The sequence below is a fragment of the Nothobranchius furzeri genome, chromosome 5 (genome assembly GCF_043380555.1).
Source record: "Nothobranchius furzeri strain GRZ-AD chromosome 5, NfurGRZ-RIMD1, whole genome shotgun sequence".
Classification (NCBI taxonomy): Eukaryota; Metazoa; Chordata; class Actinopteri; order Cyprinodontiformes; family Nothobranchiidae; genus Nothobranchius; species Nothobranchius furzeri.
Window position 1 is genome coordinate 73709816 of NC_091745.1, and position 27517 is coordinate 73737332.

General features: G+C 42.2%; 4 protein-coding genes across 7 annotated transcripts in view; 3 read left to right on the forward strand and 1 right to left on the reverse strand.

Annotated features, from left to right (window-relative positions):
• Window positions 1–479: 479 nt before the first annotated feature.
• On the reverse strand, window positions 480–1820 carry emg1 (EMG1 N1-specific pseudouridine methyltransferase). Its single transcript, XM_015950196.3, has 5 exons — window positions 1653–1820; window positions 1472–1573; window positions 1019–1160; window positions 726–931; window positions 480–641 (listed from the first exon to the last, which is right to left on the reverse strand). Exons 1-5 carry the CDS (start codon window positions 1800–1802, stop codon window positions 528–530), a joined length of 714 nt encoding a protein of 237 aa, XP_015805682.1. The 5' UTR covers window positions 1803–1820; the 3' UTR covers window positions 480–527.
• nop2 (NOP2 nucleolar protein homolog (yeast)) lies at window positions 1818–11510 on the forward strand. 2 transcript variants are annotated; one of them, XM_015950192.3, is made up of 16 exons: window positions 1818–2109; window positions 2457–2583; window positions 2694–2736; window positions 2818–2882; window positions 3063–3355; window positions 3518–3716; window positions 3824–4023; window positions 4138–4227; window positions 6920–7007; window positions 7157–7297; window positions 7393–7532; window positions 7614–7703; window positions 7784–7906; window positions 10508–10605; window positions 10686–10822; window positions 10898–11510. In XM_015950192.3, the coding sequence occupies exons 2-16, from the start codon at window positions 2478–2480 to the stop codon at window positions 11284–11286; spliced, it is 2202 nt and encodes a 733-aa protein (XP_015805678.3). In that variant the 5' UTR covers window positions 1818–2109; window positions 2457–2477; the 3' UTR covers window positions 11287–11510. The 2 variants fall into 2 exon arrangements, with proteins under 2 accessions (XP_015805678.3, XP_015805679.3); XM_015950193.3 differs by having other exon boundaries at window positions 1818–2101.
• Window positions 11511–12020: 510 nt separating this feature from the next.
• On the forward strand, window positions 12021–18108 carry ing4 (inhibitor of growth family, member 4). Of its 2 annotated transcripts, none has more exons than XM_015950195.3 (8): window positions 12021–12138; window positions 12541–12612; window positions 13066–13232; window positions 13888–14002; window positions 14125–14233; window positions 14318–14462; window positions 17624–17685; window positions 17799–18108. In XM_015950195.3, exons 1-8 carry the CDS (start codon window positions 12102–12104, stop codon window positions 17836–17838), a joined length of 747 nt encoding a protein of 248 aa, XP_015805681.1. In that variant the 5' UTR covers window positions 12021–12101; the 3' UTR covers window positions 17839–18108. The 2 variants fall into 2 exon arrangements, with proteins under 2 accessions (XP_015805681.1, XP_015805680.1); XM_015950194.3 differs by having other exon boundaries at window positions 12022–12138; window positions 14122–14233.
• Window positions 18109–23384: 5276 nt separating this feature from the next.
• Window positions 23385–27517, forward strand: part of ncapd2 (non-SMC condensin I complex, subunit D2) — a 31872-nt gene continuing 27739 nt past the window's right edge. For both annotated transcript variants that reach the window (XM_015950197.3, XM_015950198.3), the window contains exons 1-7: window positions 23385–23484; window positions 23914–24033; window positions 24117–24192; window positions 24266–24324; window positions 25049–25224; window positions 26504–26649; window positions 27390–27517. In XM_015950197.3, coding sequence (XP_015805683.3) covers window positions 23916–24033; window positions 24117–24192; window positions 24266–24324; window positions 25049–25224; window positions 26504–26649; window positions 27390–27517 — 703 coding nt within the window. In that variant the 5' untranslated portion in view covers window positions 23385–23484; window positions 23914–23915. The remainder of the gene's footprint in view (window positions 23485–23913; window positions 24034–24116; window positions 24193–24265; window positions 24325–25048; window positions 25225–26503; window positions 26650–27389) is intronic.

Consider the following 27517-nt stretch of genomic DNA (forward strand, 5'->3'; position numbering starts at 1 on the left):
GGGGGGGGGGGCTTGGACACAAGCAAGGGGGTCCTCATGGGAAAAAGGTTGGGGACCACTAAGAAAGACGTCATATGTCCATTTTCAGTAACAAAACCGGCTAAAATCGAATAGTCACTGGAAGAATGTCAGATTTTTTTAGATCAATAATAAACTTATCAACCTGACTTTTTTATCTTTCCCTCTTTTAATGCATAAGCTGAAGCTAAATGTTTATTTCCTTATTATTTTGTATATAAATTTGCAATTTTCTAAGGAAAAATAGAATAAAATTGAAACAATCATGACTTAAATTTTTGCAAAACTCTAACTGTTGCATTTATTTAAAGATACAGAGAAAAATCATTAAATCCACCATGTAGTCTAAATGGAGTCATCATTAGCTGAGTATAAAAAGACAAAAGTGTGCTGTTCACGTAGGATCCCAGAACATTTTGGTCTGTTTTTCTAGTAAACTAAGAAAAAACGTCCATGTGTGAGACAGTTCTCTGTCCTGTAGACATCAGTTGTTTATTATGATTTGTTTGTTACATGACACCCCAAACTTCTTCAAAAGCAGAGCATATTTTGGCACAGGTCAGTGCTGCAGAAAGGGGGTAATTACTTATGGAAACAATATTCTCTGTATAGTCCACATTCACCTAGAAAAATTGAAAAAAATGGTCAAAATAATATTTGACACATGGAATGACTCAAAACAGACAGCATGTGAATCTCTTTCTCACCGATCCATGTGCAAATGCTCCGATCACAAATGCTGCAGGGCCCTCTGGTACCAAGGTCCGAGGACAGACGGGTTCCCCAGCAGAGAAGGAGGTGGCAATGCGGGGGCAGCCAGGGGGCAGGTGGTCGGAAACAGGATTTTTAATCAGCTTCAAAAGCTTTTCAGAACCATCAGCAGCTCTAACACTCAGCTTGTGCAGCAGCTGAACTAAAGTATAGAGAGAGCAAAACAAGAGGTTAAAAGAAAATGTAGTTATGAACAAAAACGAAAAAATCTATGGGAATGGAAGCTTACCCATGAGCCCACAAAAACGAGTGAACGTTCTGGGGATTCGAGTCTGTGGGTTGATCTCTATTAGTGCGTTTTTCTCTGTGTGGATGTAAACCTGTAAAAGGCCTGCCCTGTTCAGCGGACTGTCCATCAGCATGAGAAGACACTGGAATGCACAAGGTTTTCACAGCTCTTCATCACAGACACGTGACAGGAACTTTAAAAATAAACAACTTTACACCCTCACTGCTTTGGCTGTAAGCAGCTGGTACACACACACACACACACACACACACACACACACACACACACACACACACACACACACACACACACACACACTTAAACCCCAACTCTGCATCACTTTGACAATAAAAATATTTCAGCAACACTCAATTGTTTACTAAAGTTAAAGAAGTATATTTAACTTTTAATAAAGGCATAATGTTGTTATTTATGTACTACTGGAGTGTTTACCTGATGTGTAATGTCTGGTCTAATGTGTCCCGGGTCTCTTCCACTTTTGAGGATCATATTTTTGTGCTGGTCGCAGTTCAACAACTCAAACGTCTTTCCTACCTGGAAGAAAGAAAACAAAACCACTCATTAGCTTTGAATCCTGTTGTCGCGTGGGCATTAAAATAGAATAAATGTTTACCTTTACTGTTTCTAACGACGCTCCCTCCAGAATAACAACTAGCCTTTTCTCTGTCATTCGGTCATGAAAACTGTTCTTTCCTAGCTTGACTGCTTTAGGTTCATATTCGTCCAAATGTTCAAAACCACGCTTTTTGCCTGGAGTCGCCATTGCAAACGCTTCTTGTTAGAGTTGTCGCAGGATGATTACGTCAGAGCAAAACTGCTTAAAACCAACAACTTTTAAAACATAACTACATTTTAACTAAGATGAATAGTTTAAAGCATTTAACATACATAAGAAGGTTTACGTATTTGTTTGTGCAATATAAAAATTTATTTGCGCGTGCGGTGACATGCGTCATCTATGTGCGCCGGATGTGCCCCTACAACGTGCTGAACAGAAGTTCACGTGTGAAAATTTGTCGTCTTTTGGAACTTTACAGACAGAGGACTTGCTATTAAATAAAGGTTTGTCTGTAAGTATGTGAATAATTGTTCCTGAACTTGTTCAAAGAGCTGGATATAACCGTAGATAGAATAATTACATGTTTAACATGCTGCTCTGATAGTAACACCTTGTCTGTCGCGGATAGGCACGCTTAGAAACTGCGTGTTTAAATTATACGTAAAGCTTGAACATTAAATAGGTACAAAGTAAAAAATGTGATGCTTGTAGCAATTATGTTTGCTACACGTGGTCTCATCAACTCCCATTTTATTGTGAGAATGCAACGGAATTTGTTACATATTTAAAGTCAGAGCAGCTGCTGTATCATCTTATGATAGCATTTTTAATATTTTCCCCCATCTTCTGAATCTTAAGCTGGTTCTGTAAATAAGAGCCATGGGTCGGAAGTTGGATCCCACCAACAAGGTGAAAAGAGGCCCGGGTAAGAAAGCCAAGAAGCAGCATGGAGCCGAGGTTGAGCTGGCAAAGTTTATAACAGATGGTGAGGCTTTTTATTTGGTCAGCCTTTTTTTTTAAGTACTGTGATTTTGGTTGTTTGAAAAATATTTGTAATCATGCTGACAACGTGATCTTATTCTGGTGTCATTCTAGAGGAAACGGGACCTAAACCTCTGTCAAGGAGAGCCAAGAAAAGGTATCAATAAAACATGTAAAATAGCAGTAAATACCTCTGCAAGGGGTTCGTAAGTTGTTTATTCCATTCTCAACATTTCAGAGCTGCAAAGAGGGATCAAAATGCAAAAAAGACCCAAGATGCTGCTCAGAAACAACCAAAGAAAGGTAAACATACCAATGTCAATGTGCACAACATGTTGTTTGTTTAAGATTTAACAACAATCTGCAGCAAAATCTATTGTTTTCAATTTTCTATGAGAAAGTTTACAGTCTGTGCATGTCCTCCATGTAAAACTGCTGTGTAACAAATGTGTTTATTTTTGTTGTTGCTTCTTCTATGTAAAGGATTCAGTGATGAAAACAGTAAATGGTTGAAACCGACCAAGGGGAAGCGCAAACTCCCTGAACCAGAAAGTGGAGATGAAAGTGAGGAACTCTGGGAAGATGAAGATGATGAGGAGGTGGAGGAAGAGCAGCAGCTTGTGCAGAAGAAAAGTGGAAAAGATAAAGAAAAAAATACAAAAAAGTTGGGATTGGAAGAAGAAGAAGAGGATGATGATGATGATGATGAAATGGTTGACGATTACGGCACTCTTGGCAGTGAAGACGAAGCAGGAGAAGACAGTGATGGAGATGATGTATGTGAAGTGGTTCCACAATCAATATCGGTTAGCCGATCTATCGGGCTATCGCTAATCAGTATTAGCATGGCAGCAGATCTGTTGTCAAGATGACAGAAAATATAATTTTTGTATTTTAAAAGCTGACATATTCATTATTTGGTTTCATTTCATTTTCAGCTTCTTCCAATTGAAAAAGCTGCCAAAAAAGAGAAAAAGCTGAAAGATTCCATGGATCTAGAGAGTGATGAAGAAGAAGATGACGATGAAGAGGAGCAGAAGTCAAATGCTGATGTGGACGAGGATGGCACGATACAAACCAACGCAGAAGATATGGATAAATTCAGATTGCCGACTGCAGAGGAGAGTGAAAAAGAGGGTCGGTGATTTCAATGTTTTCTTTTTTTTTTTTTTTTTTTGCTTTAAAATCAGACAATTTATTAAACTTGTTTAATTTCTCTTTCTTTTTTTTTTTTGTCCCTCTAGGTGTTCTGTCTCTAGACCTGAAGACCGTCTACCAGAGAATAAAGGACAACATTGATGTTCTTTGTAATTTCTCCTCTAAAAGGGAAGAAGGGAAAGACCGAGTGGAGTACCTAGCGCTCCTAAGGAAGGATCTCTGTACTTATTACAGCTACAACGAGTTCCTGGTGGAGAAGTTAATGGACCTCTTCCCTCTGTCAGAGGTGTGTTTTACATGAACGAAATCTGGGTTTTATTGTTGGACTTACTGTAAAGTTTATTATTTATTTATAAGAGATATTTTGCCTGCTTGAGGAAAGTCTCGTTTTTGTTAACAGTTGGTCGATTTCCTCGAAGCGAATGAAATTCACAGACCGGTCACGATTCGGACCAACACGCTGAAAGCACGGCGGCGAGACCTCGCCCAGGTAACGGCTCTGACTGAAGACGATGTAAAATATCATTTTCACTTATCATTACCCGGTTTTTGGTGGATTTAAGCCATTTTAGATTAGCTGACTAGATACAGACGCCGTCCCTCGACGTGTCTCGTTTTAAATATGACCACCTGTTGGTGGTCAGAAATCCCACATCATGCCAGCTTATGTGTTCCAACATGCTGCTCATAAGACTGAAGGAGTCCTGTGTTTTGGGCCTCTGTAATGCTAGTTTGCACATCACAAAATAATCATCATCTGGATAAAACGTTCTGGTAAAAGGAGCATCTTCATCCTGCCATGGAGTTTTTAAAGCCGTGTGTGTGTGCTAGGGTTGGGCGATGGGGCGAATGAATCGACCATCGGTGATGGGCTGAGCCGTTACGGTTGTTTTTTACAGGAGGCGATTTGTTTATTTATTTCTTTGTTTGTTATTGACGAATATTTTACACGCTGCACACACAGAACATCGCGGAGTTAACGATCAAGAAAAGATCTCCATCAGCGCATCTGAGCCTTTTCCCACCTCCTCCGCCTCTGGCTGGTGACCGTGCACGCGCAAGCGGCGCGCTGAGGAGAGGCTCAGAGAGCGTCTGTGACGCACTCGGCATCGTGCACTACAGCACGGCGTTGAGTGGAAAGTGGAAACCCTTCTATCGTTCAGAGTCTGGAAGACTTCTGGTTATTTCATGTGGAGAAATTTTTCCTGATTTAACACCTTGGCTGAAGTAGCGCTCGTCGCCATCCAGCACCTGCTTCGAGTGTGCCAGCAGAGCACGGATCCATCCAGAACATAATTTAAACAGCCACGAGTCTGTCTGAGGCAAAAGTCTAGAAGCTCATTACCTCTTCAGCAAGCTCCCTAGAGACATTTGGTTACACGCGAGCTGCAGGTGACCAGTTCAGGTTTACGCGGCGCGGGAGGAATGTGCGTTTGAGCCGCAGCAGGTGAAATGTTCCTAATTTAAGTTAAATCGATTAATTGCATTGTTCATGTTACTGGGGCATTCTGATCAGCTTGGTTGGACTAAATATTAGTTAAAATGAATGGAAATTTAACGAATGATTATTCGTTATTTTAAAAACGAATGTGACGGGGATGAATGGATCATGTGACCTCTGGCAGCGAGCAAGTGCCGCCTCCTCAGAGTGCGTCCAAACGCAACAGCGATTCGTTCCATCCCCCACTTATAAAAGAAAGAACCCCAGTAGCCTTCGTTCAGAAAGAAACATTTAGCCTAAATAAAAAATAAAGTACCACAACAGTGGGCGCCACAGGGGAACAAAGACGAGGCTTCATTTTAACATATAAACCGTGTTTATTACGGGCCGTTTATACGTCACTCTACCAAACTACGAATGCAAAATGAAGCAAAAAGAAAAATATCAATTTCTCTTCCAGCAAACGTTTGTGCTGCGCTTGTCTAAAAAAATCTGTGTTTTGGCCTTCTTCTGTGTTCGCAAATCAGTCATGACGTCACATGCACGAATAAATCGTCCATCGTCTTTTTTTGGACTGACGATTGGCGGTGGGAAAAATTATGCATATCGCCCAACCCATGTGTGTGCTGCCAGAGGCTCTGATTACATCAGCAAAACCAACTCTGGTTGTAAATTGTGCGATCTCGTTGAAATAAAGATGATTTCTTGTGCTATTTTGTCGTACAGTGAGTGACCTCGCCGCGTTAAGCCTGATTCCTGCTTCTCCGTCAGCTCCAACAGGGAGAGGCACGGACGGAGATGTTTTGCTCTCATACTTCTCCGTCTCCTGGGGAGCGTTGCAAAGCAATTCCCCGCCAGGACAGCAGAGGGCGTAGTGCTGTTCTGTTGTATCCTGTCATGTATCGGTCCAAGATAGTGTGTTTATGTTGTGTTTTTTTTGTATATAAGAGATTTTTAACACAGACATATTTGTCTCTCATTCTCCTCCACCTCTTCATGCGCTCGCCACCTCCAAACCCACGTTTCCTGTCATTTCCGTCCACAAGTAAAACGCTTGCTGCGTATCTTTTCACTCCTCCAGTCACGGGGGAATTAATCATTCATGTTTTTAGAGTTTTTTCGCGAGGTGTTCTTCAAGCTGCTCTGTGTCTGCCGCTAGTTATCCTCGGCTCTCTTTATGTTTTTGAGGGCGCAATGGCGGCGGTGTAGACGACAGCGGTGCCCTGACCAATCACAAGCTTGCGTTCTCCGTCTCGACGGACGGATGTTTAAAAAAGAGAGCTCGACTCCGTCCGTCCTTGCGGAGCTCTCCGGCAGACCCGCGAGGACGGATAACGGCGTTGCGTGTCTCCGCGCTGACGCAGACGCAGAAACATGAATCAGGCTTTACCATCAGACCGGCTGCAGCTCAGAGAGCTTCATGTCAGACCAGAACATCCTCCCTCTCTCTAAACACACATCCTCGTCACACGGCACCGTTTATTAAGTCCTGTAATGCGTCTCTGGTTTGAGCAGTAATTTTCACATCATGAACCGTTTCCCAGCATGCCCACTAGGTGTAGCCAAAGAGAAAAGTGTAGAGATGTGCATTTTTCCATTTCCACACTTGGTTGAATGAATCTGTGCTTCTGCTTACGTCTACACTTTGCCCTTGGTGTTGATGCTGGAATATTTTTATTTTATTGTTTCAAAGATGAAATCGTAACATATTGACTAAAGTCATGTGACCTTTGTGCCTCAGGCTTTAATCAACAGAGGAGTAAACCTTGATCCACTGGGTAAATGGACTAAAGTGGGTTTGGTCATCTTTGACTCGTCTGTACCAATCGGTGAGTTTCAGGTCACTCGTGTCACTTCAGCTGTAACTGGAGCCTTGGCGATCTTTTCTGAAGAATCTCTATAGAAGTGATATTTTCTTCTTCTTCTCTGGGATCGACTCGGAGGCTTTAACTGTTGTTGATCTCGTCTTTCCAAACAGGCGCGACCCCGGAGTACCTGGCTGGTCATTACATGCTGCAGGGAGCCTCCAGCTTTCTGCCGGTGATGGCGCTCTCGCCGCAGGAGGGAGAGCTGGTGTTGGACATGAGCTCAGCTCCTGGAGGGAAAACCACCTACATCGGTAAGATGCTTTGTGGTGATTTGAGATTTTAAAACTACAAGCAGGAGCACACCTGAATAAAATGTATAAATTGATGCGTCTGTTCCCACTTTCAGCTCAGCTGATGAGAAACACCGGAGTGATTGTTGCTAACGATGCAAATAAAGAAAGACTGAAGAGCGTGGTGGGAAACATTCATCGTCTCGGAGTCACAAACACAGTGGTCTGCAACTACGATGGCCGCCAGTTCCCAAAGGTCCGCTGCTTTAACGTTTGTTTGCTTTGGATTTACTTCCGCGTTGTTTGTTTTACTGACCTGTAGGGTCGTTGATCGCAGGTGATGGGTGGGTTTGATCGAGTGCTGCTCGATGCGCCGTGCTCGGGGACCGGAGTCATCGCTAAAGACCCAGCAGTGAAAACCAGCAAGGTGAAAGGTCATTTAAAGGCTCCGTTAATACCCGAGGAGTTACTTTTTCATTGTGGATTTAAACTTTTATTTCCTTGCAGGACGAGGTGGACATTCAGCGCTCTGCCCATTTACAGAAGGAACTGATTCTGTCTGCTATCGACTCGGTGAATGCAGCGTCTCCTACCGGAGGGTATCTGGTCTACTGCACATGCTCGATAACGGTACGTTGTGCAAGTCACTGAAGAAAGTAAATGATAAATGGCCCGCACTTGTATAGCGCCTCTCAGAGTAAGGACTCCAAAGCACTTTACACTACAGTGTATCATTCATCCATTCACACACACATTCACACATTGATGGTGTAGTGTATCGTCTCTGTCAGTGCGCCCAAGGGCACTGACAGAGACGAGGCTGCCGAGCACTGGCGCCACCGGTCCCTCCGACCACCACCAGCAGGCAAGGTGGGTTAAGTGTCTTGCCCAAGGACACAACAGCAGAATTCTCTGTCCGGAGCCGGGATCGAACCTTAGTTACCTTATTAATCAGTTACTTTGTTACTCACTCCAAAAAGTAAGGCATTTCTGCTCAAAGTAAAAATTTACTTTAAAGAGCTACGTTCTTAAAAAGGCTCCCATTTAGTCCTTTTCATTTTACTGACTAACTGAGATACCTTATTTAAAAAGTAACTGAATAGATAAAGTTACTGGTAAAAGTAATGCTGTCATTAGTAACGAATTACTACCCATGGCTGATGGTGGAACAACGTTTAGTCGTCTGAGCGGTCGAGAAAACGTATGAACGGTTTTCTGAGGAGAATCCTTTTATTTTCCCGGAGTTAAACATTAAAATAAGAAAACATTCTGTAGGAAAGTACAAAATAGTTTCTAAATAGTTTAAACACACAAGCATTCAAAATAAATAGTTGCAATTTATGATCTACAGACAAGAAAAACGTTTTAACCCTTTAATGTTCACACCAGGAAACAAGCAACGGAAAAGGGATCTTTGTGTTTTCCTTCATTTGGGACACGATGGGCGTCTCCCTCCCAGGTTCATTAATGGTTTACTTGACTGGCCTGGTGGTTTTCTTAGGCTTACATCTCTTTTTTTTTTTTAAACACACACGGGCATGAGCGGAGTTGCTTTTGGAGACTGACATGAAGCACACAGTTTCCACTCTTCTCAGAGAGCAGCGGTGCTGCCGTGAGCTCCTCTCCATCCAAGAGCGCTCACAACAGACCGTCGGTCCGAGCTGCTGTCAGGGAAGATGTTTACCTAACTTCATCCAATTAATAATGGATCGCGGGAAAACTGCCACTGGCTGATTCTGCTCGCCAATCAGAAGCTCCCACTAGTAGGTAGGCATGATCTTCAGCTGGCTAGTTAGTCCGTAGGTGGGTGTGTATGGCCGACAGAGTACGAGATGCACTGCAGGACCACAGAAAGCGGTAGTCTCTGTACGGACGCAATTGTCAACACAATTACGCTACCAGGGCTAGACCAAGCTGACCCAGGTGCTGATATGTGAGCCAGGAGGGTTGCCAAGTCTGTACCGGCATTCGTAATTCATGCTCCATTAGGAAAAACGCATTAGTGATCATTATTTGTGTTCAGATTTGAAATGACCTCATTTTGAATGAGCTTCTTTGAACTGATTTAGTTTGGATTAGGGTTGTCACGGTAACCGGTGTAGCAGTAAACCCTGGTAAAAAAGTTGACAATAATGATAACCATCTTGTTTTTAAAAAATATAAATTATCTCTGTGGGTTTACCGTGGCTGTGGTGTAGGCGCGGTGACCCTTACCAGCCACCGTATCATCTGCTGAAGTTGCCGGCGGCACATGCGCACTTTGTTGTTTACAACCAAAACTTTCTTGAAGCTAAAGCTGAAATAATGGCCAAAGGAGGAGACGGCAGCACTCAGCACATTTATTATCCCTCAAAGAAGACAAAGTGGGAAGTACGGGCATCTTTTGGATATTTGAAGAATGCCGAGGGACAGTTGATAGAAGACGGCTATCCTGTTTGCAGCACGTGCAGAAAAAGTGTCTGTGAAAGGCAGCAACGCTTCAAATCTCATGACACATCTGCGTGACCATCACCCACAACTCTACAGTCAACGCAAGGCAAGCTAACGTTAGCGTTTTAGCTAAAATGCGTGATCCGAGGATTTGGGTTGAGGGAGAATGCAACGAGTCGCTATATAAAGCAGCCGCAGCGCCGCCACCTGCATATAAACCGTGTCGCGGACACCCCCATGTTGAAATGACGCTATGCATTACGGGGCTCCCAGGGGCAGATAAGAGTTGGTCTCTCTCCGAGAATAATTATGAATTTAACAACGATTACTGCCTGATGACAGCTTCCCACATCTGCAAAGCTCACTGGAAGGACACAAACCGAGGACAATATTTTCTGATATAGGGTTTATTACTCAAGTAAGGGTAAAAAAGTATCTGATTAGAAGGCTACTTGAGTACTGAGTATCATCTGGTCTAATATTTTTAAAATGATGACATCAAACAGACAAAAAATAAGAAGTTATGGGCAAATATTGTATTTTAAAGACTAAAGGGGGAAAATGTAAACAAATAAACAACATAATTACAAAATAACAAATTTTAGGCTAAATTTAGACACAAACTGAGGACAATATTTTCCTGATATACAGGGTTTATTTAGTTATCTGAAAATGTAACACGTTTAAAAAAATACCGCGATAATACCGAAAACCGTGATCATTTTGGTCACAATAACCGTGACGTTAAATTTTCACACCGTGACAACCCTAGTTTGGATAATAAATGTAATTCTTGTCCAGGTGGAGGAGAACGAGTGGGTGGTGGACTACGCTTTGAAAAAAAGAAATGTCAAATTAGTTCCAACGGGGCTGGACTTCGGGAAGGAGGGTTTCACCAGGTAAACAAAGTCACCGCTGTGTTCTTATTAAGCTCCTGAAACTCATCATAATCACTGAACTATTGTTTTGTCTTTTAAAGTTTCAAACAGTTCAGATTCCATCCTTCTCTGCGGCTCACGCGACGGTTTTACCCGCACTCCCACAACATGGATGGGTTCTTTGTGGCCAAGTTTAAAAAGTTCTCCAATGTAATTCCTTCTGCTGCTGCTGGGAAAGGTAACACACTTTATCACAGCTGCATGATAAAGTGTGTGTATGTTGCGCTGACCGTCTACTTGTTTATGTCTACAGGAGACGAGAAGACTGATGTGGCTGAGGCTACAGAAGCCGCCGATTCTGACAAAGCCTCCCAGACGAAGGCTGACGGCTCGAAGCAGAACGCCAAAACAAACGGGGCGCCAGCCAAGAAATCAGGAAACCTCAAGTCAGCAGAAAAAAAGGACCTAAAGGCTGGACCAAAGAAGGCAAAGATCGCCAGGATGGAAGTAAAGACTGAGAAAGGGACAGAGGTTAAAAAGTCCTTCAGTGGGCCCAAGGTGTCCACAGCTAACAAAGGAGGAAGCAAGTTTGAGAAGAAGCAAGGCAAAAAGACAAAACCGTCCATGAAGAACAAGAACAGAACGGGAAAGAATAAATTCAAGAAGATGAAGCCCAAGTGGCAAAAGCAAAATAAAAAGTGATGTTCAAACATTTTAAATGACAAAACACTTTGTAGAGTTTTTTTACACACCCAGCTACACACCTGTATTGTGTCTGTCCTTTCAGAGTCATGTTTAATGGGTTTGGCTATCTTCTAATTATTAAGACTTGCTGGGTTTTCTTTGATAAACCATCTGTGGGTGTGTTGCAGCTGAAAACAAAAGTAATGAAACAATAAATCTTTTAAGAGATTTTTTTCTGTTTACAGCAGTGCAGTTTATTTACGTACACGTCATTCAGATAAATACACAGGAAATAAGACAGGATTTTTTGTTTTAAACGTTAACTCCACAGAAAAGCTGAAAGAAATAGCTGAAAACTGCTAAAGCTGAGCTTAAATGTTTTTACGATTTAAAGTTCAGGCAGAAAAAACACTAAATGCCCGAAATAGGTTTTAAGAAGCAGAAAAACGAGATAAATTTTGTACTAAACAAGATTTTGCGCTTGAAGCAACGTTACTATCTTGCAAAATATCGCGAGAAGTGATAAGAACGGGATCCGCACCATTTTTGCTGAAAATTTGGAACAGCTGAAGTGTTTATGGGAAGTATTTTATAATAAATAGCTGAATATGTTGGAAAGTATAAAATATGTTAACATGAGCGTTTGAAATTACAGAAAACTTACATGTGAAAAATATTTAATGAATTGATTTACGTACTTTCTGCATTTATGATAAGTTGAAAACCATAAAAAGAAATTACGGACCCGAGTTTTCGATGGACAAAAACATTTCCAACAACCAATCAGATTGGTCCATTTACTAACGGAAGCTGCGTTGTTTACGTCTTCCAAGATGGCGGCGGGGATGTATTTGGAGCATTATTTGGACAGTAAGTTACATTTCGTGCTTTAAAGACGCGGAAACGCGTTCGGTGTTGCTGGATTTTTGATTATTTTGCTTTGTCCAGTCCAGCATTACATCTGTTTATCTTCCGTGTGGAAGAAAGCAGTTTAACCGCGCTCTCAGCGGTCTGAGCGACTTCGGGCTCGGTCTATTTGCTGGAACAGCCCATCGTACTCAAGCTAAAACTGCTGAGTTTTGTAATATTCGTTTCAAACAACTTAGAAAGAACTTCACACCAAACGCATGTCGCATGTGTGAGGTTGTTGAAGGGACAATACGTTCATGAATGAGGCTGCATATAACTTGAGTTAGCTGTCACGTTTGCGTTGTTTTTGCATTGTTTCACGTCGACTTCACTGATGGCCTTGTCTGTCCTTTACCACCACAGGCATAGAAAACCTTCCCTTTGAGTTGCAGAGGAACTTCAATCTGATGAGAGATCTTGATCAACGCACAGAGGGTAAGACGTGAACTCTCAAACATGGATTTTAGTGTAAAAACAAGGTCAACCTTCGTTTAACCAGAAGCCAGTGTGTTTTAAATAATTTTCTAGATTTTAAGCAGAGTTTTTCTTTTGTTTTTAAGTTTTAATATCCTGAATCAACTTTTTGTTGCCTGAGTTATCTACTAAAAAGCTAAATTAAAGTAACTATGTTTGTACTTCCTAAGCATTTTGAGGAATAAATAAACAAACCCAATTTGAAATGTTTTAAAGATTGATCAGCAAGCACAGTTTATAACTAAGAGTCCCAAAAGGACAAAACGCCATGCCTAGGCCTGCACAAAGAGTTCAAGTATCCTGTTTTTTAATAATTAATTTAATTAAAAAAAAAAGATAAAAGTTTAAGAGAACAATCAAGGTTTTTGTTGATTTGTTAATCAGATTCATGTTTTTTTTGTTTTTTTTTCTTAGATCTAAAAGGACAGATCGACTCTCTGGCTAAAGAATACACATCCAATGCCCGGACTCTTTCCTCTGAGCAGAAGTTGTCCATCCTGAGGCAGATTCAGCAGTCCTACAGCAAATGCAAAGAGTTTGGTGATGATAAGGTGCAGCTGGCTATGCAGACCTATGAAATGGTTGGTACCTGAGAAGTCTCTAGATTTTGTTTCTAGATTTTGTTCTAAAACTCTGTTCACAAAGTGATGAGGAAGAATTTGGACCATTGATAGTTGCTGGATTAAAGCTGCTTTCCGGAGTTTTCCTCTTTCAGAAATTATGTATGATTTGTCAGAAATCCGTAAAAGTGATTATCGTATCATGTACTGTGATATAAAATAAGCAATGCGTCTTTTTTTATTTATTTTTGCTAAGCACGCCCCCTGCCCCGCAGAGCTCCGTGCAATGGGAAACTGAGCGCCGACCAGAACTAACCAATAGCGTTAGACTACCGCTTAGACGCTTCACATTTAAGGAATACCTCGGCTGATGCAGAGTTGATGAATTTTTCACGGACAAGATAGTCTCTAAAATATAAATATGAAAATACAACATGACATGAGAATAATACTCGTAAAACAACGTGCTTTAGCTCTGTTTGTCAGCTACAGAAGCACATTTATAAACAGAAACGTGAAGTCGCCATCTTAAAAAAAACCCCAAAGGAACAGCGGCTTTGTGTGATACACTTGTCAGCCACTCGATGGTGCCATCGGATAAGAGAAATACTCCGGAAGGAAGCTTTAACGTAAACCGTACTTTATTAATACGGTGAAGCTTTTCATTGTTTCGCAGGTCGACAAACACATCAGACGTCTCGACACGGACCTGGCTCGATTCGAGGCTGACCTGAAGGAAAAGCAGATCGAGAGCACCGACTATGATTCCACCTCTAGTAAGGGAAAGAAAGGTGTGTATGAACACCATGATTGTTCTGCATCTGCTTGTTTTAGGTAGATGACCCGGGCTGTTAAAAGTAAACTTTTTGGACTACTTGAGTGTTTTTTTTTTTTTTTCTTGCATCTTCAGGAGATTCCAGACAAAAAGAAAAGAAAGCTGCTAAAGCAAGATCTAAGGTGAAGAGTTCAGATGAAGATGGAAGTCCAAAGAGTGCACAAAAGAAAGTCAAACTCCTTCAACAGTATGTTTACTTTTGAATGTTTGAGCCAGCTTACGTTTCAGGTTTCAGTCCTGTTGTGATCTCTTGTTATTTGTGTATCATCAGAGGAGAATTTAACACCCCTGCCACCAACTTCGGTAACGTGCACCCCTCTGATGTCTTGGACATGCCTGTGGACCCCAACGAACCCACCTACTGTTTGTGTCATCAGGTGTCTTACGGCGAAATGATTGGATGCGACAATACTGATGTGAGTTTTCTGTTACTAAAGAAAATGGAGGCGCGGACTTGAATGATGGTGGTGGGAAATGTTCACGCAGTGACCTAATTAGAAGAAAACAATGCAAAGATACGCATCTTAATCTCATTTTGTTGTAGAAAACAAAAAAGGATGGTTGCCATCCGATCTGTGGGTTAAATATTTTTCGGAAGTGTCATTCAGATTGAAAAATGTCACAACTGATGCATGCTGATATAAAAGCGAGAAGATGAAATACTAAAGGAAATTTCTTTCAATAAACAATGCAGCCAATTTGCCACAAAGCTGAGGTAGCCTTTGGTTGATCAACAGTGGTCAGACAGTGGTGCGATTGTGTGTTTTTCACAAAAGATAGTGGAATAAAGGGGGTGTTCTCTGCGCTGTCGTGAACTTCTTTTTAGCTTGAACGTAACTTGCCTAAGTCGCGCCCACCTGCTTCCGCACCCCGGGTCCCCAGAAGAACGAAAAAATGAATGCAAGTCAACGGGGCTAAAAACCGGAAAGGGAGGAGACTTCGGCTCCCTGTTGCGATTGAAGCCACGCTCCTTACGTTTATTTTCAATAAACCGCCCCTAAAGGTGTCTGTCTGTCAGAGTCCCCGTGAACTGTCTGGTAATCTGAGCTTCAGCTCGACCAGAGTGAAGCTCCTGGAGCTCTGCATCGCTCCAGTTGGCCTTCTCAGCTGTTTTTGTTTACAAAAGTGAATCGTATGCCCCTGTTTACTTTCACTTTCAGTGCAGTTGATGGCTGGAGCTCAGCGGTAATTTGGTCAATCAAGCAAACTTTATTTGTATGAAAATGCAGCTCAAAGTGCTTTACAGATTAAAATGACCCCGTATATACCATAGTCCCATCCCTTCCCCGCTAATATAAAACAAGTATGACAGTTACACCCCCCATCCCACACCCCACCTTCCACACACACACCCTAAAAAACAGCACTTTAAGCTTGGTTTATGCTTGACGCATTCACTTTCCATTTGGTGATGCGGCTCGCGGATGGAACGCGCTTCACAACTCGCAGCATTTATGGTTCCTGCGGCTTTTGTCTGCGGTGAGCCAATATTCTCCCAAACTGTAGGGGGCAGCATGGAGCTCTACAGCATGCATCCAACACTACACCATAGAAGTAAAAATGACTGTGTACAACATGGCATTCCAGCATGTTTTAACAGCGTCCTCGTCTTTTGCGACAGTGCGAGCCATTTCTCTCCAAGAATTATTAACAACATGTTGATCACGGTGATCTCTGAGAGCTGAATCATACAAATGTCTGTATTTACGAACCTCTGCCATACTAGTTCTTGCTAGTCCGCCATGTTTTTCCGCGTCCGACCGTCTGTGTGGTTGGAAAATTTCCTAGGTGTGCAGTGCGGAAAGTTTGGGCCGTGCTGAGGGGCGTGGTTGTTAAAATGACGCAATTTTGCCGAGTGGAGCCGTGCGGACCTCGCGGACGCGTCAAGCATAAACCAAGTTTAAACACTAGGCTGAGTTCCACACGTCATGGCACGAGAGGGTGCTCGCTGCAGAACCACAAAGGTGGAGCTGCACCAGAGTCAGCCCCGCCCACTCACGCAAACAGCCTAGCCCACTGACTTCTTCTGTTTTTTATTTTTATTTTTTTTAATTTTATCGCAAACTAACCTGACCCACAAGAATTACAGCTGTTACTAGTTTACAAATGTTAATGCTATGTTCTGTGCTCCAATTAAGCAAGATAAATATAACTTGCTACATGACAAAGCCTGAATATATCCCGAAACGAAAAGGTTTCTTCCAGTAAATATCTGCCCACAGCCGCTCCAACAGAACCGGGCTACAACAGCATTTAAGGCTATTGAATGGGTTCTGGTAGTCCAGTGGCAAGATCGTCAAACTTAAATTTTGCTTCCCCCTCTGCTGATGCTGGTTCGACTCTCGGTGGGGTCGGCAGCAATCTATTTAGCCAGCTGAAACATTTAATTTGTTTATATTTTAGTTGTAATGTTTATTTTCTGCCAAATATTTATGTCTCTAAAAGTTCTTTGAATGTGGTCGTTCCTAAACAGCGTTTTAGTTGAAACTCTGCTCACAAATGGACTCACACCGGCTAAATAAACGAATAAATAAAAAAAACAAACTCATTAGTCATTATATTTTAAACGGAATACCAATAAATGGTTAAAAACATAGTACTGGCAAGTGTAGCTAGAAAAGAAGAAAAAAGTTTGCGCCGCTACCGGGAGGCGAGCCTGCGCAAAACTACACACCAAGCTGACTCCATAACCACTTCACCACTGCATCTGATAACAAGCTGGTGGCGTCACATGTTATTGTGCCATCCAGTGTTTTTTTTTTTTTTTTTTGTAGATGGGATGTATGGATTCTCGGCGGTGTCTCAGAAGTCATTTCAGAAATAATTTGTCAGAAAATTCACAGAATTTCCAGATTTGAGAACCAAGACCAGACCCGCTTTGGGGGAGAGGACCAAATTGAAGCTGAGATGGGAGGAAAATGTGTGAATGAGGCCAAAAATGGTTTTGACGTGTTTCTTATGAGGAAATGACAATATAACATGGTAAAAAGTTCCAAAAGTTAGATTTTTAATTACATGAAACCTCTACAAAACCTGTTCATTTAACCTCTCAACTCCGTCCTCATTCTTGCATTTTAGATGATATTACTACAACACCCTCTTTGGTTCCAGAATGCTATCAAGTCTGACAACTTGAAGGAATTGGACTGACTCTGGAATGGGCGGGGTGCAGCTCCGCCTTTGTGGTTCTGCAGCGAGCACCACTTGCATGACACCGCCCTCTTTTGAGCCAAGCCGTAATCTTCATTCACGTCCAGCATTGCAGTCATATTACTACCAAGCTTGGCAGCACGAGTCCCGCTAAAGTCTCGCATCGCCATGCTGCCACGGCATTTTCATTAGGCACGCCGTGGCGGCAGTATTACGTCACGGCGTGTCTTATGGAAGCTCCTTATGATGGCACAATTATTAAATGCTTATTTTATTGTTGTTATATAGAATAATTACAGTGTGTTTACATCCTCTAATATGCATTTTATTGATGCTGCCTCAAAGTAATTTGAGCGTTTGAGATTGAAAACATGATCGAGTCGTTTGTCTGCAGCAGCAGTTTTCATGCGTGCTTGTGTTTCCCCAGTGCTCTATTGAATGGTTCCACTTCGCCTGCGTTGGCCTGACAACCAAACCACGAGGCAAATGGTGAGGAAGTCCCAAAGTTGAAGAGCAGCTACGTGTATTTCATTGGTGTGTTTATTACATTTGTGAATTAAATACCTAAAGTATCTTTTTTTTTTGTCTTTTTATAAATAAAGGTACTGCCCACGGTGCTCTCAGGACAGGAAGAGAAAGTGAAACACGTGTTACTCTGGAACAAAACATGGAGCAGAACATTTCATCATCTATTAGTAGATAATTTTTTTTATCTTTACATTTGGTGCTTTATTCTTTGGTTTACATCCTTATCTTGGTCTGAAACGGTGTGTGACAGAGCCAGATGGTTACAAGTGTATTTGAAGTTTGTTCTTTAAAGTCATTTAGGGTTTTTAAGTTACAACTGGTGCTTTTATTGTGACTTATTTTGTACATTTTCTCACATGAATTATAATAAACACTACAACAGCGCTCTCTGGATTATCAGACGTATCTTCTATAATAAACTATTCAAATGTATTCTCACTAAAAAGCAAGCCCTATCCGTCCGTCCATTTTCATCCGCTTATCCGGAGTCGGGTCGCGGGGGCAGTAGCCTAAGGCGAGAGGCCCAGACTTCCCTCTCCCCAGCCTCTTGGGCCAGCTCCTCCGGGGAAATCCCAAGGCGTTCCCTGGCCAGATTTGCTCCGACAGCTTCTGGCGTTTTTCAAAAGTATCCCAGGGGCATAGTCCCTCCACCGTGCCCTGGGTCTTCCTTTTGGTCTCCTCCTGGTTGGACGTGCCCGGAGAACCTCACCAGGGAGGTGTCCAGGAGGCATCCTGACCAGATGCCCGAGCCACCTCAACTGGCTCCTCTCGATGTGGAGGAACAGCGAATCTACTCCGAGCCCCTCCCAGATGACTGAGCTTCTCACCCTATCTCTAAGGGAGAGCCCAGCTGCTCTCAGAGAAAACTCATTTTGGCCGCTTGTATCCGCGATCTCGTTCTTTAAGTCACTACCCACAGCTCATGACCATGGGTGAGGGTAGGAACGTAGATCGACCGGTAAATCGAGAGCTTCGCCTTCTGGCTCAGCTCTCTCTTCACCACGACAGACCGGTACAACACCCGCATCACTGTAGATGCAGCACCAATCCGCCTATCGGTCTCACTTGTGAACAAGACCTCGTGATACTTAAACTCCTCCTCTTGGGGCAGAATCTCATCCCTCACCTGGAGAAGGCTTTCTACCTTTCTCCGAATCAAGACCATGGTCTCAGATTTAGACCCTATCATTTATGTTTATCATAGTTTGGACATAGGACACTAAGTGTGATAAAAGAGCAGTTATGAAGACAAATTATTCATCTGTTCCAAAAGTTGAGGTATTTTGTGAAAAGTATGCTAATTTCTGCAGCTCCAGGATGTGGGAATGATTGGGTTGTCAGTCATTTCAATGCAGCCACTAGCTCAAAAACAACCTGTGTAGTCATCAGTCTCATGTTTTTCTTGTAACGTAAGTCATCAGTGAAGCCTCTGTGCTGAAGTGGCTTTCACTTTGTCCAGGGCGCTTGCACAAGTCTTGGAATTTTGAGACAATAATTTCCTGACCTTGAAAAGTCTTGAATTTGTTTGCAAGTCTTTAAAACGTAATGTGAAATAAAATAGTTTGGGTAGTTCTTAATTTGTAAATTAAACCGCCGATTTCACACCATTTTCTTCGCTCGTAAGATTCTTTGACTCTAGGGGGCGCTGTTTAACTTTCCGAATGAACATAGGTTGCATACCAAGCTTTGAGCACTATGTAAACTTCACTTAACTTGCACAAGCTCAATTTGCACTCTTCACCTGAAGAAAGGGACTTGTTCATTAAAAGAAAAGCTTTATTTTCCTGTTTTATATGGAATAGTTCAGGCGTAGTCACATCATGAGCAGAATTCCATCTCCCCGGCCACTTGGGACAGCTCCGCCGAGGGAATCCCAAGGCGTTCCCTGGGTCTTCCTTTGGTCCCCTCCTGTTTGGATATACCAGGGAAGCATCACCAGATGTCCAAGCCACCTCAACTGGCTCCTCTCGATGTGCAGGAGCAGCAGATCTTCTCCAAACCCCTCCCTGATGGCGGATCTTCTTACCTATCTCAGAAATGGCTCATCTCAGAGGATCTCTTTGTCTCACAGACCTCCGCCAGGGTTAGAGGAGAGTGTTTACCTGGACTGGTGTAGGTGCAGAAGAGAAGGGCTGTCCTGATGCGTCCACAGCAAACAACTGTCATCCTGGCTATTCCAGTAAAAGTACAGTGGGTGCAGATGTTCAAAGTCCAGTCACAACCAGGTGAACAGACGCCATTATTTGTCCACCTGCAGGTTCCAAGTTTGCAAAGCAAGTGAAGTTGCTAATGCTCATGTGTGTGTGTGTGTGCGTGCGTCCATCCGTCCGTATTTTAGAAATTTGCCACCTCCACCAGCTCCTCCGGCAGGACCCCAAGGCGTTCCCGGACCAGACTGGAGATGTAACCTCTCCAACGTGTCCTGGGTCGACCCAGGGGCCTCCTGCTGGCAGGACATGCCCGAAACAACTCCCCAGGGAGGCATCCTGACCAGATGCCCAAACCACCTCAACTGACTCCTTTCGATCCGGAGGAGCAGCGGTTCTACTCCGAGTCCCTCCCGAATGTCCGAGCTCCTCACCCTATCTCTAAGGCTGAGCCCGGCCGGCCACCCTACACTAAACCTATTATAACTTATCTTTTAAAAAGTGTCACCAAAATAAAATCCATGCCTTCAACACTTAGCCAAGGAGAAAAGGGTCACAAAGTATGATAAAATAATTTCTGTCACACCCAATGTTTATGCCTCAGCTTTACTATGAGTGACGCATTTATTTAACACGCTGAATTACAGCAAACAGCAAACAAAAGAAAAACAATTTATACTTATACATCCATATATGTCCAACTCCTACGCAACAGCACCATTGTGCTTTGTTTACATTACTTTATTACAATCAAATTATGCAAATGCCATTTTAAAACTGAATTTCTCCGTTATTAGCGGTGGAAATTTAACGCATTAGTTACGATTAATTCATTAGACAAAAATAGGGCATTAAAAATACACTTCTTTGGTTTCCTTTATAATGAGACCAGAGCAATCAAATAGTGTGAGTATGTCACCCGTGCCTCACTGACATTATTTTTGATTTTTAAAAATTGCTTGGGTACAAATTGTTTTGAAAGATTAAAGTGTGATTAATCAAGATTAATAAATTACAAAGACTATAATTAATAAGATTATTTTTAATCAAGTCCCACCCCATATATATATAATGTGTGTGTGTGTGTGTGTGTGTGTGTGTGTGACAAGTATCACATTTTCACACAAAGTCACCTCTTCCTTCTCAGTTTGACTTGGTCTCTATGATTCAATTCAAATTCAAAAACTATTAATCCCAGAGGGAAATTCAATTGTTTCAGTACAGACAATTCCAAGACATACATACAGAGACACATGACAAGAATTGGTGGCTGTGGTCATTTGCAACACGAGCCGCGCTACCAGTCAGGGGGAGGTAAAAAAAAAAGGCACTTCAGAGTTACCCCCGACAGAGAGGGCAGCTTTGCGATGCAAAAAAACACACCTCAGACAGATTTGCACAGACTTCAGACGATACACAACATAAGTGTCCACTAGGTGGGGATGGAGGGTTCTGGGACTCTACTCACTTCAGTGCGTGCAGCCGCAGAGTAGCGCTCGCCACCTCCGTTTGGGCAGGGGAGGGATATTATTGCGTTAGAGGGCACATTGACTCCAAGAGACGGTTCCACGGCCTTCACCGGTCACAGTCCCGCCCAGGCTGGGATAGGGAGAAAGAGTTTCCATAGCGACAGCAGCATTCCACATTTCTTCTGAGGAGAGTTTTCACTTCAGCCTCACAGGCTCCAAGGGCACCAGATTCAGATAAGAATTGTTTTGGGGACAGACAGAGATCATTTCCTCTCTGCCTTAGAGTTCTGTTGGTCTTCAACCCCTCCAGGTCCAATAATGGTGTTATCAAATTATCCCAATCCGTGCTGATCCGTCCACTCTCTCCTTGATCGAATCAACCTTCTGTGCCAGAGCGTGAATCGCAGCCAAAGTTCCAAGCTCAGGACTCATCTCGACAATTATATGAGTTTGTGCGTTCACAGCACGGTGCATTCCATCCCTGAGCCAATATTCCTCGAAAGCTCGTTAATTTTCCGGTATGCCAGGTAACCGCTCAGGCCAAACAGCAGGAATCCCAACACCAAAACGACGAATATCCAAACATCTTCAGAATCCTCTACTGACAGTTGAGAGAGGCAGATCAAGTTCCAATGTTTCCAGGAGTCCGTGATATACCCAGCTGGCTCTGTCCCAGAGGGGCATCCGGAAGCCCCTTCTCCCGACATCAACCAGTATGTGGTCCTGCACCCACTGATGGGACGGGTCGACACATAACTGGTGACCTCTCCTCGTCATAAATCTGAAAAAAAAGTTAGAATGATTTTTTAAAATTTTATTTTAATTAGTAACTGATCGAATGAGTAGTTTTACTTTGTTTAACTGCTCTTACTTTGGCTTTTCTTAAATGTTGAAAGATTTGAGTGTGAGATTGTTAAAACAGGTTCTTATATTTTACAAAATTCATAATTCAACTTAACAAAAGCACTGAGTTGACTTTTGGATCCACTTACAGGACACCCAGCCTTGGACACAAACTGTCTGTCCATCTGATGCTCACCACGGTGGAACCTCTCTGTGGTTTGGAGTAGAAATGAAAGCAGCAGTGATCTGGACCCAAAGATTCTTAAAAGATGATAAATTAGGTTTAAAAAAGCACTCCAAAATGTATTTTATTAAAAACGTTTACTTTAAATGCAAAGTAAATTAGACTTTTTCCTAAATAACATTTATTTGTGCAGATTTTTTTCATTCTAATTAACAAAGACTGAAAGTATTTTGTCTGATTGTCAATAAATGCAGTAAAACTAAATTGATATAATTATTTTTCAATGAATGCAGCAAGCTTACTGTTTTCTTGTGCCAAAACTGTCAGAGAAGAGAAAATCAACATGGAGGTGGACAGAATGAGGGGGTACTTCATCACCACCACCACCACCACCACCACCACCATCATCATCATCATCATCATCATCATCTCGTTTGCAATCTCTCAGATCTGTTTGCTCACCCAACCGTGTGTCCTGTCTGTCTGCTCCCTGTGTGTGTGTGTGTGTGTGTGTGCGCGTGTGTGTGCGTGCGTGTGTGCATGCGTTTGTGTGTGTGTGTGTGTGTGTGTGTGTGTTAGACGGAGAGGGATTTATTTTGGAAGACCCATTCCCTTGACAAGACCTTGAAACTGGCCAACCAGAACAAGCTGTGATCACGTGGTCACAGCAGTGGTTCTCAAACTTTTCAATTCAGACACACAAAATAGCAACTGTCAAGACACGTGACCCCAGATATCTCCGCTAGAATTTAACAATACAACCTTGCATAAAACCCTATATAATACAAAGTGTACGTTCACAGTTCACTCATAATAATTTATGGTTAAAATGTAAAAATGCCTCTGTTTGCAGCACCTTCTAGGGTTTTACGTCCCACAAGGAGGGTGTTTCAAAAATCTGTTTTGGAAAAGTCTGGAAAACTTCTGGATTTTTTTTTTGGAAAAAGAGCAAGCACCCTGCTTGTCCTGTAATGTTCATGTTTTTCCAGCAGGTGGTAGTATTGAGACAAACTGGTCTTTTTTTTTAACCACGTGATTTGCGTCATTGCGTCATCTTTGGCGCGATGTCTTAAATTTGAAAAGCTGAAGCCTTGAGCCGTTTGGACACGGGGAAGGGGTAACGTAACGTTTATTATTCACTTTAAGCTGCTCTGAACGGGAGTGAATCATTTACACCCAATGTTATATTTTCAACGATTAGGAAATGTGATCAACCTGTTTTTCTGCTGCGGTGACCGGTGAAAAGAATGTAACGGCCTACAAGTTTGGTCAATAGTTTTGCTAGCTTTGTTTGTTAGCATGCTAACTCTTCTTGAGCCACAACAACGTTGTTTTACTGTAGTTTATACTGATGCTAGTTATATATAATGTCAATAGTTATATGGTTAGGTGAAAGCATTTATCTAGATGGATTTTGAGACGCTTCCTCGAACATATTTACGAGCTAAACTACGTAATTGAGCGCCACGTTACGAGTGTTGTCACGTCCATGCTAAAGCTAATTCAGGTGTTTATGGTTATGCCACCCCGGCTTTTGCTTCCACAGAAATGTCGTGGGACTTCATCGTGCCTGTGTGTGTGGGGGACCTGGTGAAGACTGGGGGCATCAACCAGTATGTGGTTCAAGATGTGGCATCTCCAAAACAACTGCCGTCCCAGCTGAGCAGTAAGGCAGATCTTCAGATCCGATTTCAAATTCAAAAATACTTTATTTTACAGTTTGACTGGATTTTCTCATGTCTTCATCAGAATTCAAGTCTACACTGAGAAGCCATGGACCATTATGCATACTAGAACATTTTGACACAGGCTACAGCGTGCTACAGTAAGTTGTTAGACGTACAAGGTTTATTTATGTTTTAGTTATATTTTCACAAAGTTACTGTCCAACTTCACAGGCATTTCAACGCATTGGAGCTGGGGGTGAAAGAGGACACCCTGGAGTTACTTGTGCAAGGTAAGATTTCATTTTTAACATATGCAGCACACAGAAGTACATCATTACTTATTTCTTTGTGCTTTTATGTTAGAACAGATTTAGCAAATTTATAGTTTTCTTTTAATTCTGTAAAGTTGTTTTGATCAACAGTTCCTAAGGCTTTCTGAGAGTTGCTTTGCACAAATTTTCTGCCCACTTAAGATGCATTTCCCTTTAGATCAGGGGTGTCCCAACCTTTGAAGATTATGGCCAAAATCAAGTTAAAAATTCACCTGGGTCACTAAAACACGATTCATTTTTAAACTAAAAATGCAAAAATATACAATATAGTGATTTTATTATTATTATTATTATTTGCACTGGTCCTATTAGCTCTGAACGTTTCATAAATACAGCCAAATAAATGTGAATAAATTGTCATTATTAAAGAATGTCGATAGCAAAGTGCCTTGAATGGCTCAGTTTTGAATTGGCTGAAAAGAGAAGAAATGGCTGTCCTCCTTGTGCCTGAACATTCCTAGGTTTGGTGATCAAAATGAAGGTTTCTCTGTAAAAAGTTGGGTACTTGTTTGAAAAAGTAACCAATTCATGTTTAAATAAAAGCTAAAAGACTAAAGAAATGTTGCTTGAGACTATTTTAAATTAAAATTTCAGACTCCTCAGATGCACAAGTCAAGGCCTTTTTTTGTTTTACTGTATTTACATGTTGATATTTAGCCATTGCTTTGTTTTTTTCCCCTAGTGGTTAATGGCCTGGCTGTGTCCCTGCCGACACTCCTCAGCTCTGTCTCCCTCTCAGCCACAGAACGCAAAGAAAACCTCAATGCCGTTAAAATGAGCGTCTTCCTGCTCTGCAAACTCACCGAAAACCTTGAAAGTGTCTCTTATAGGCAGGATATTGTCACAGCTTCTGGAAAGGTATGACAATTATTATCATTAGCTCTCCAAAGGCTCCCCCCCCCCCTTTATTATAAATTAAAATCCATTTATGCACGTCCCATGATGAGATTATGGCAAGATGTATGATCCAACCAGACCAAGAGGCTGTGGCTCTTAGGCCTAGTCCACACGTAGCCGGGTTTTTTTAAAAAACGAATATCCGCCCCTCCAAAAACTTGCATCCACACCACCTCGTTTTAAAAACAACTCTGTCCACACGTACCCGGATAAATACGTTGTTAAGGACATGCCAGACCTGTAGGCGGCAGTACTTCCCCCGTTCTTAACCTCGTCCTTCGTCTGTGGTCTTCCGCAAGGAGCAGTAATTCCGCTTGCAAAAACAAACAAGCAAAAAGCGCTTGGACAATTGATAAAGCGAGCGCAGCTCTGAGGGCATCCATGCTGTCGGCTAGTGTAAACACAGGTCGCACACGTGATGTCAGCACTTTTTTGTCGCGGAAAGTGACGTTGTGGACCTTAAAACTCCGGTTGTGTCTGTCCGCACGCAGACACCCAAAACGGAGAAAACGCAGATCTTCACTTTGGCCGGAGTTTTTAAAAAGATCCGTTTTCGTGTGAAAAAACTCCGTTTTCGTGTGGATGACAGGCCAAAACGTAGAAAAATATCTATATCTTTATTTTACTTTAAACTGGTCATGCTAAAAAAACGAGCTAATTTACAAATATAACAACTCTTTAGTTACCTAACAGTAACTTTGAAAGTAATACGGTCAAATACTTTTCAAGTATGTGTGGAAACAAGTTTAACATTTGAGTCCTCAACCTATTTAGAAAAGTGTCTCAGATTTCTTGCAAAGGAAAATGTTTTCTCTCATTTATCAATAACTTCAAATAAATACATGAGTAATCCTGAGTACTCACTTAGCAACTTAGAAAATAAATATGAGAATATCTCAAATTTCTGAGTATGGAAAAAATTACATTCTAGTCCCAACTTATCAGCAGATTCAAAAATGAATCATCCCAATTTATGGGACGACAAAAGTAAATGCAGTACTGACTCTCCTAACAAAGATCAAAAAAACATACAAAAGTGCATCTCAAACCTGTAACATGCCAAATATTTCAGTTCCTGGAATCGATTCTGAATCTTTATAAATAAGAATCCCGATTCAGACTTGAATCGATTTTTTTTTTTCCAGCACCTCTACTAATCATTATTTTTGATAGTTATTATTTTTTCCATGTTATATTTTTTGAAAACTGATTCCTTAAACGGAATGTTTGTTTGGTCCAGGGTAGTAAAAAGGGCAAATGTGGTGCCGAGGGACTGCTGCAGTGGGACTCGGAGAGAGAGAAGGTACTTCAGGCGCTCATTCAGCTCCTTCAGCTGGATATCCGTTTGCTCTGGAGCCTCTCTCTGGTGGAGGAGGAGTTCATCAGGTACTCTGCTGTCGATGCTTCATATAGGCGTGTTTCCACTGTTGGCACTTCAGGGTAATTTTACTGGAACTTGCTGGAATGTGCGCTTCTCCACTTCAGGGCCGACCGAACGGGTCGTTTTCAGGAACTTTCCTACCCGATCAGGGATAGATATGTGAAATGACCCGGTGGAGTGGCTGATCAGAATGTTTGGTTAACTCGCGCTAACTGATTGGACCTCAGTAGGAAGTGACATCAGCAGATGCCATCCAAAACAACTGGCACTTGTAAAATTAGAAGAGTTGCTTGTGAAGCAGAATGGAGGCACAAGAAGAAGAGCACCGACTGCGCTGGTAAAAAATGGTTGTTACTGAACTCCCAACAAAAACACAGTGGAGTCCTGTAAAAAACAAAGCTACTTCTGGTCATTGAACGCCACAGTTTACATCACACAGCTGCTCTCGTCCTCTGGATAAATAAAATTATGCCGGACTTCCACAGAATAAAACTTAATCTCACTGTGGTTGGTTTTTGGTGCTGATCACTGACATCATCCTCTGTGGAAGCGGTTGTGATATGCTGACATCTGTGGAAAGTCCGGAAAGTGCCGGGTTTGTATGGAGACACAGCAGCGGAGAAGACCAATCCACCTTATGTCCCGGTCAATCGACCCCACGCAGAATTCACCCTGAAGCTCCGACAATGGAAACTCGCCCACTGATTGTAAAATCGTACAAACTTGAATTTTAATTTCCTCGTAGCTGTGTCACCTGTTGCTGCTACAAGCTGTTGGAGAACCCAACTATTGGGCACGTCAAAAGCAAACCCACAAGAGATGGTATAATTCACCTGCTGGGGCTGTCGATCAAGAAGTACAATCACCTCCTAG

What these genes read in the sequence shown, in the direction of transcription:
- emg1 (XM_015950196.3), bottom strand. Translation starts at nt 1,802, where the DNA reads ATGGCGACTCCAGGCAAAAAGCGTGGTTTTGAACATTTGGACGAATAT. An exon ending in GACCAGACATTACACATCAG is followed by an intron (nt 1,161 to 1,471) that starts GTAAACACTCCA and finishes TGTGCATTCCAG; the next exon opens with TGTCTTCTCATGCTGATGGA. An exon ending in TCGTTTTTGTGGGCTCATGG is followed by an intron (nt 932 to 1,018) that starts GTAAGCTTCCAT and finishes TCTATACTTTAG; the next exon opens with TTCAGCTGCTGCACAAGCTG.
- nop2 (XM_015950192.3), top strand. Translation starts at nt 2,478, where the DNA reads ATGGGTCGGAAGTTGGATCCCACCAACAAGGTGAAAAGAGGCCCGGGT. An exon ending in AGGGAAAACCACCTACATCG is followed by an intron (nt 7,298 to 7,392) that starts GTAAGATGCTTT and finishes TCCCACTTTCAG; the next exon opens with CTCAGCTGATGAGAAACACC. An exon ending in CAGCAGTGAAAACCAGCAAG is followed by an intron (nt 7,704 to 7,783) that starts GTGAAAGGTCAT and finishes ATTTCCTTGCAG; the next exon opens with GACGAGGTGGACATTCAGCG.
- ing4 (XM_015950194.3), top strand. Translation starts at nt 12,102, where the DNA reads ATGGCGGCGGGGATGTATTTGGAGCATTATTTGGACA. An exon ending in TCTTGATCAACGCACAGAGG is followed by an intron (nt 12,613 to 13,065) that starts GTAAGACGTGAA and finishes TTTTTTTCTTAG; the next exon opens with ATCTAAAAGGACAGATCGAC. An exon ending in TTGGATGCGACAATACTGAT is followed by an intron (nt 14,463 to 17,623) that starts GTGAGTTTTCTG and finishes GTGTTTCCCCAG; the next exon opens with TGCTCTATTGAATGGTTCCA.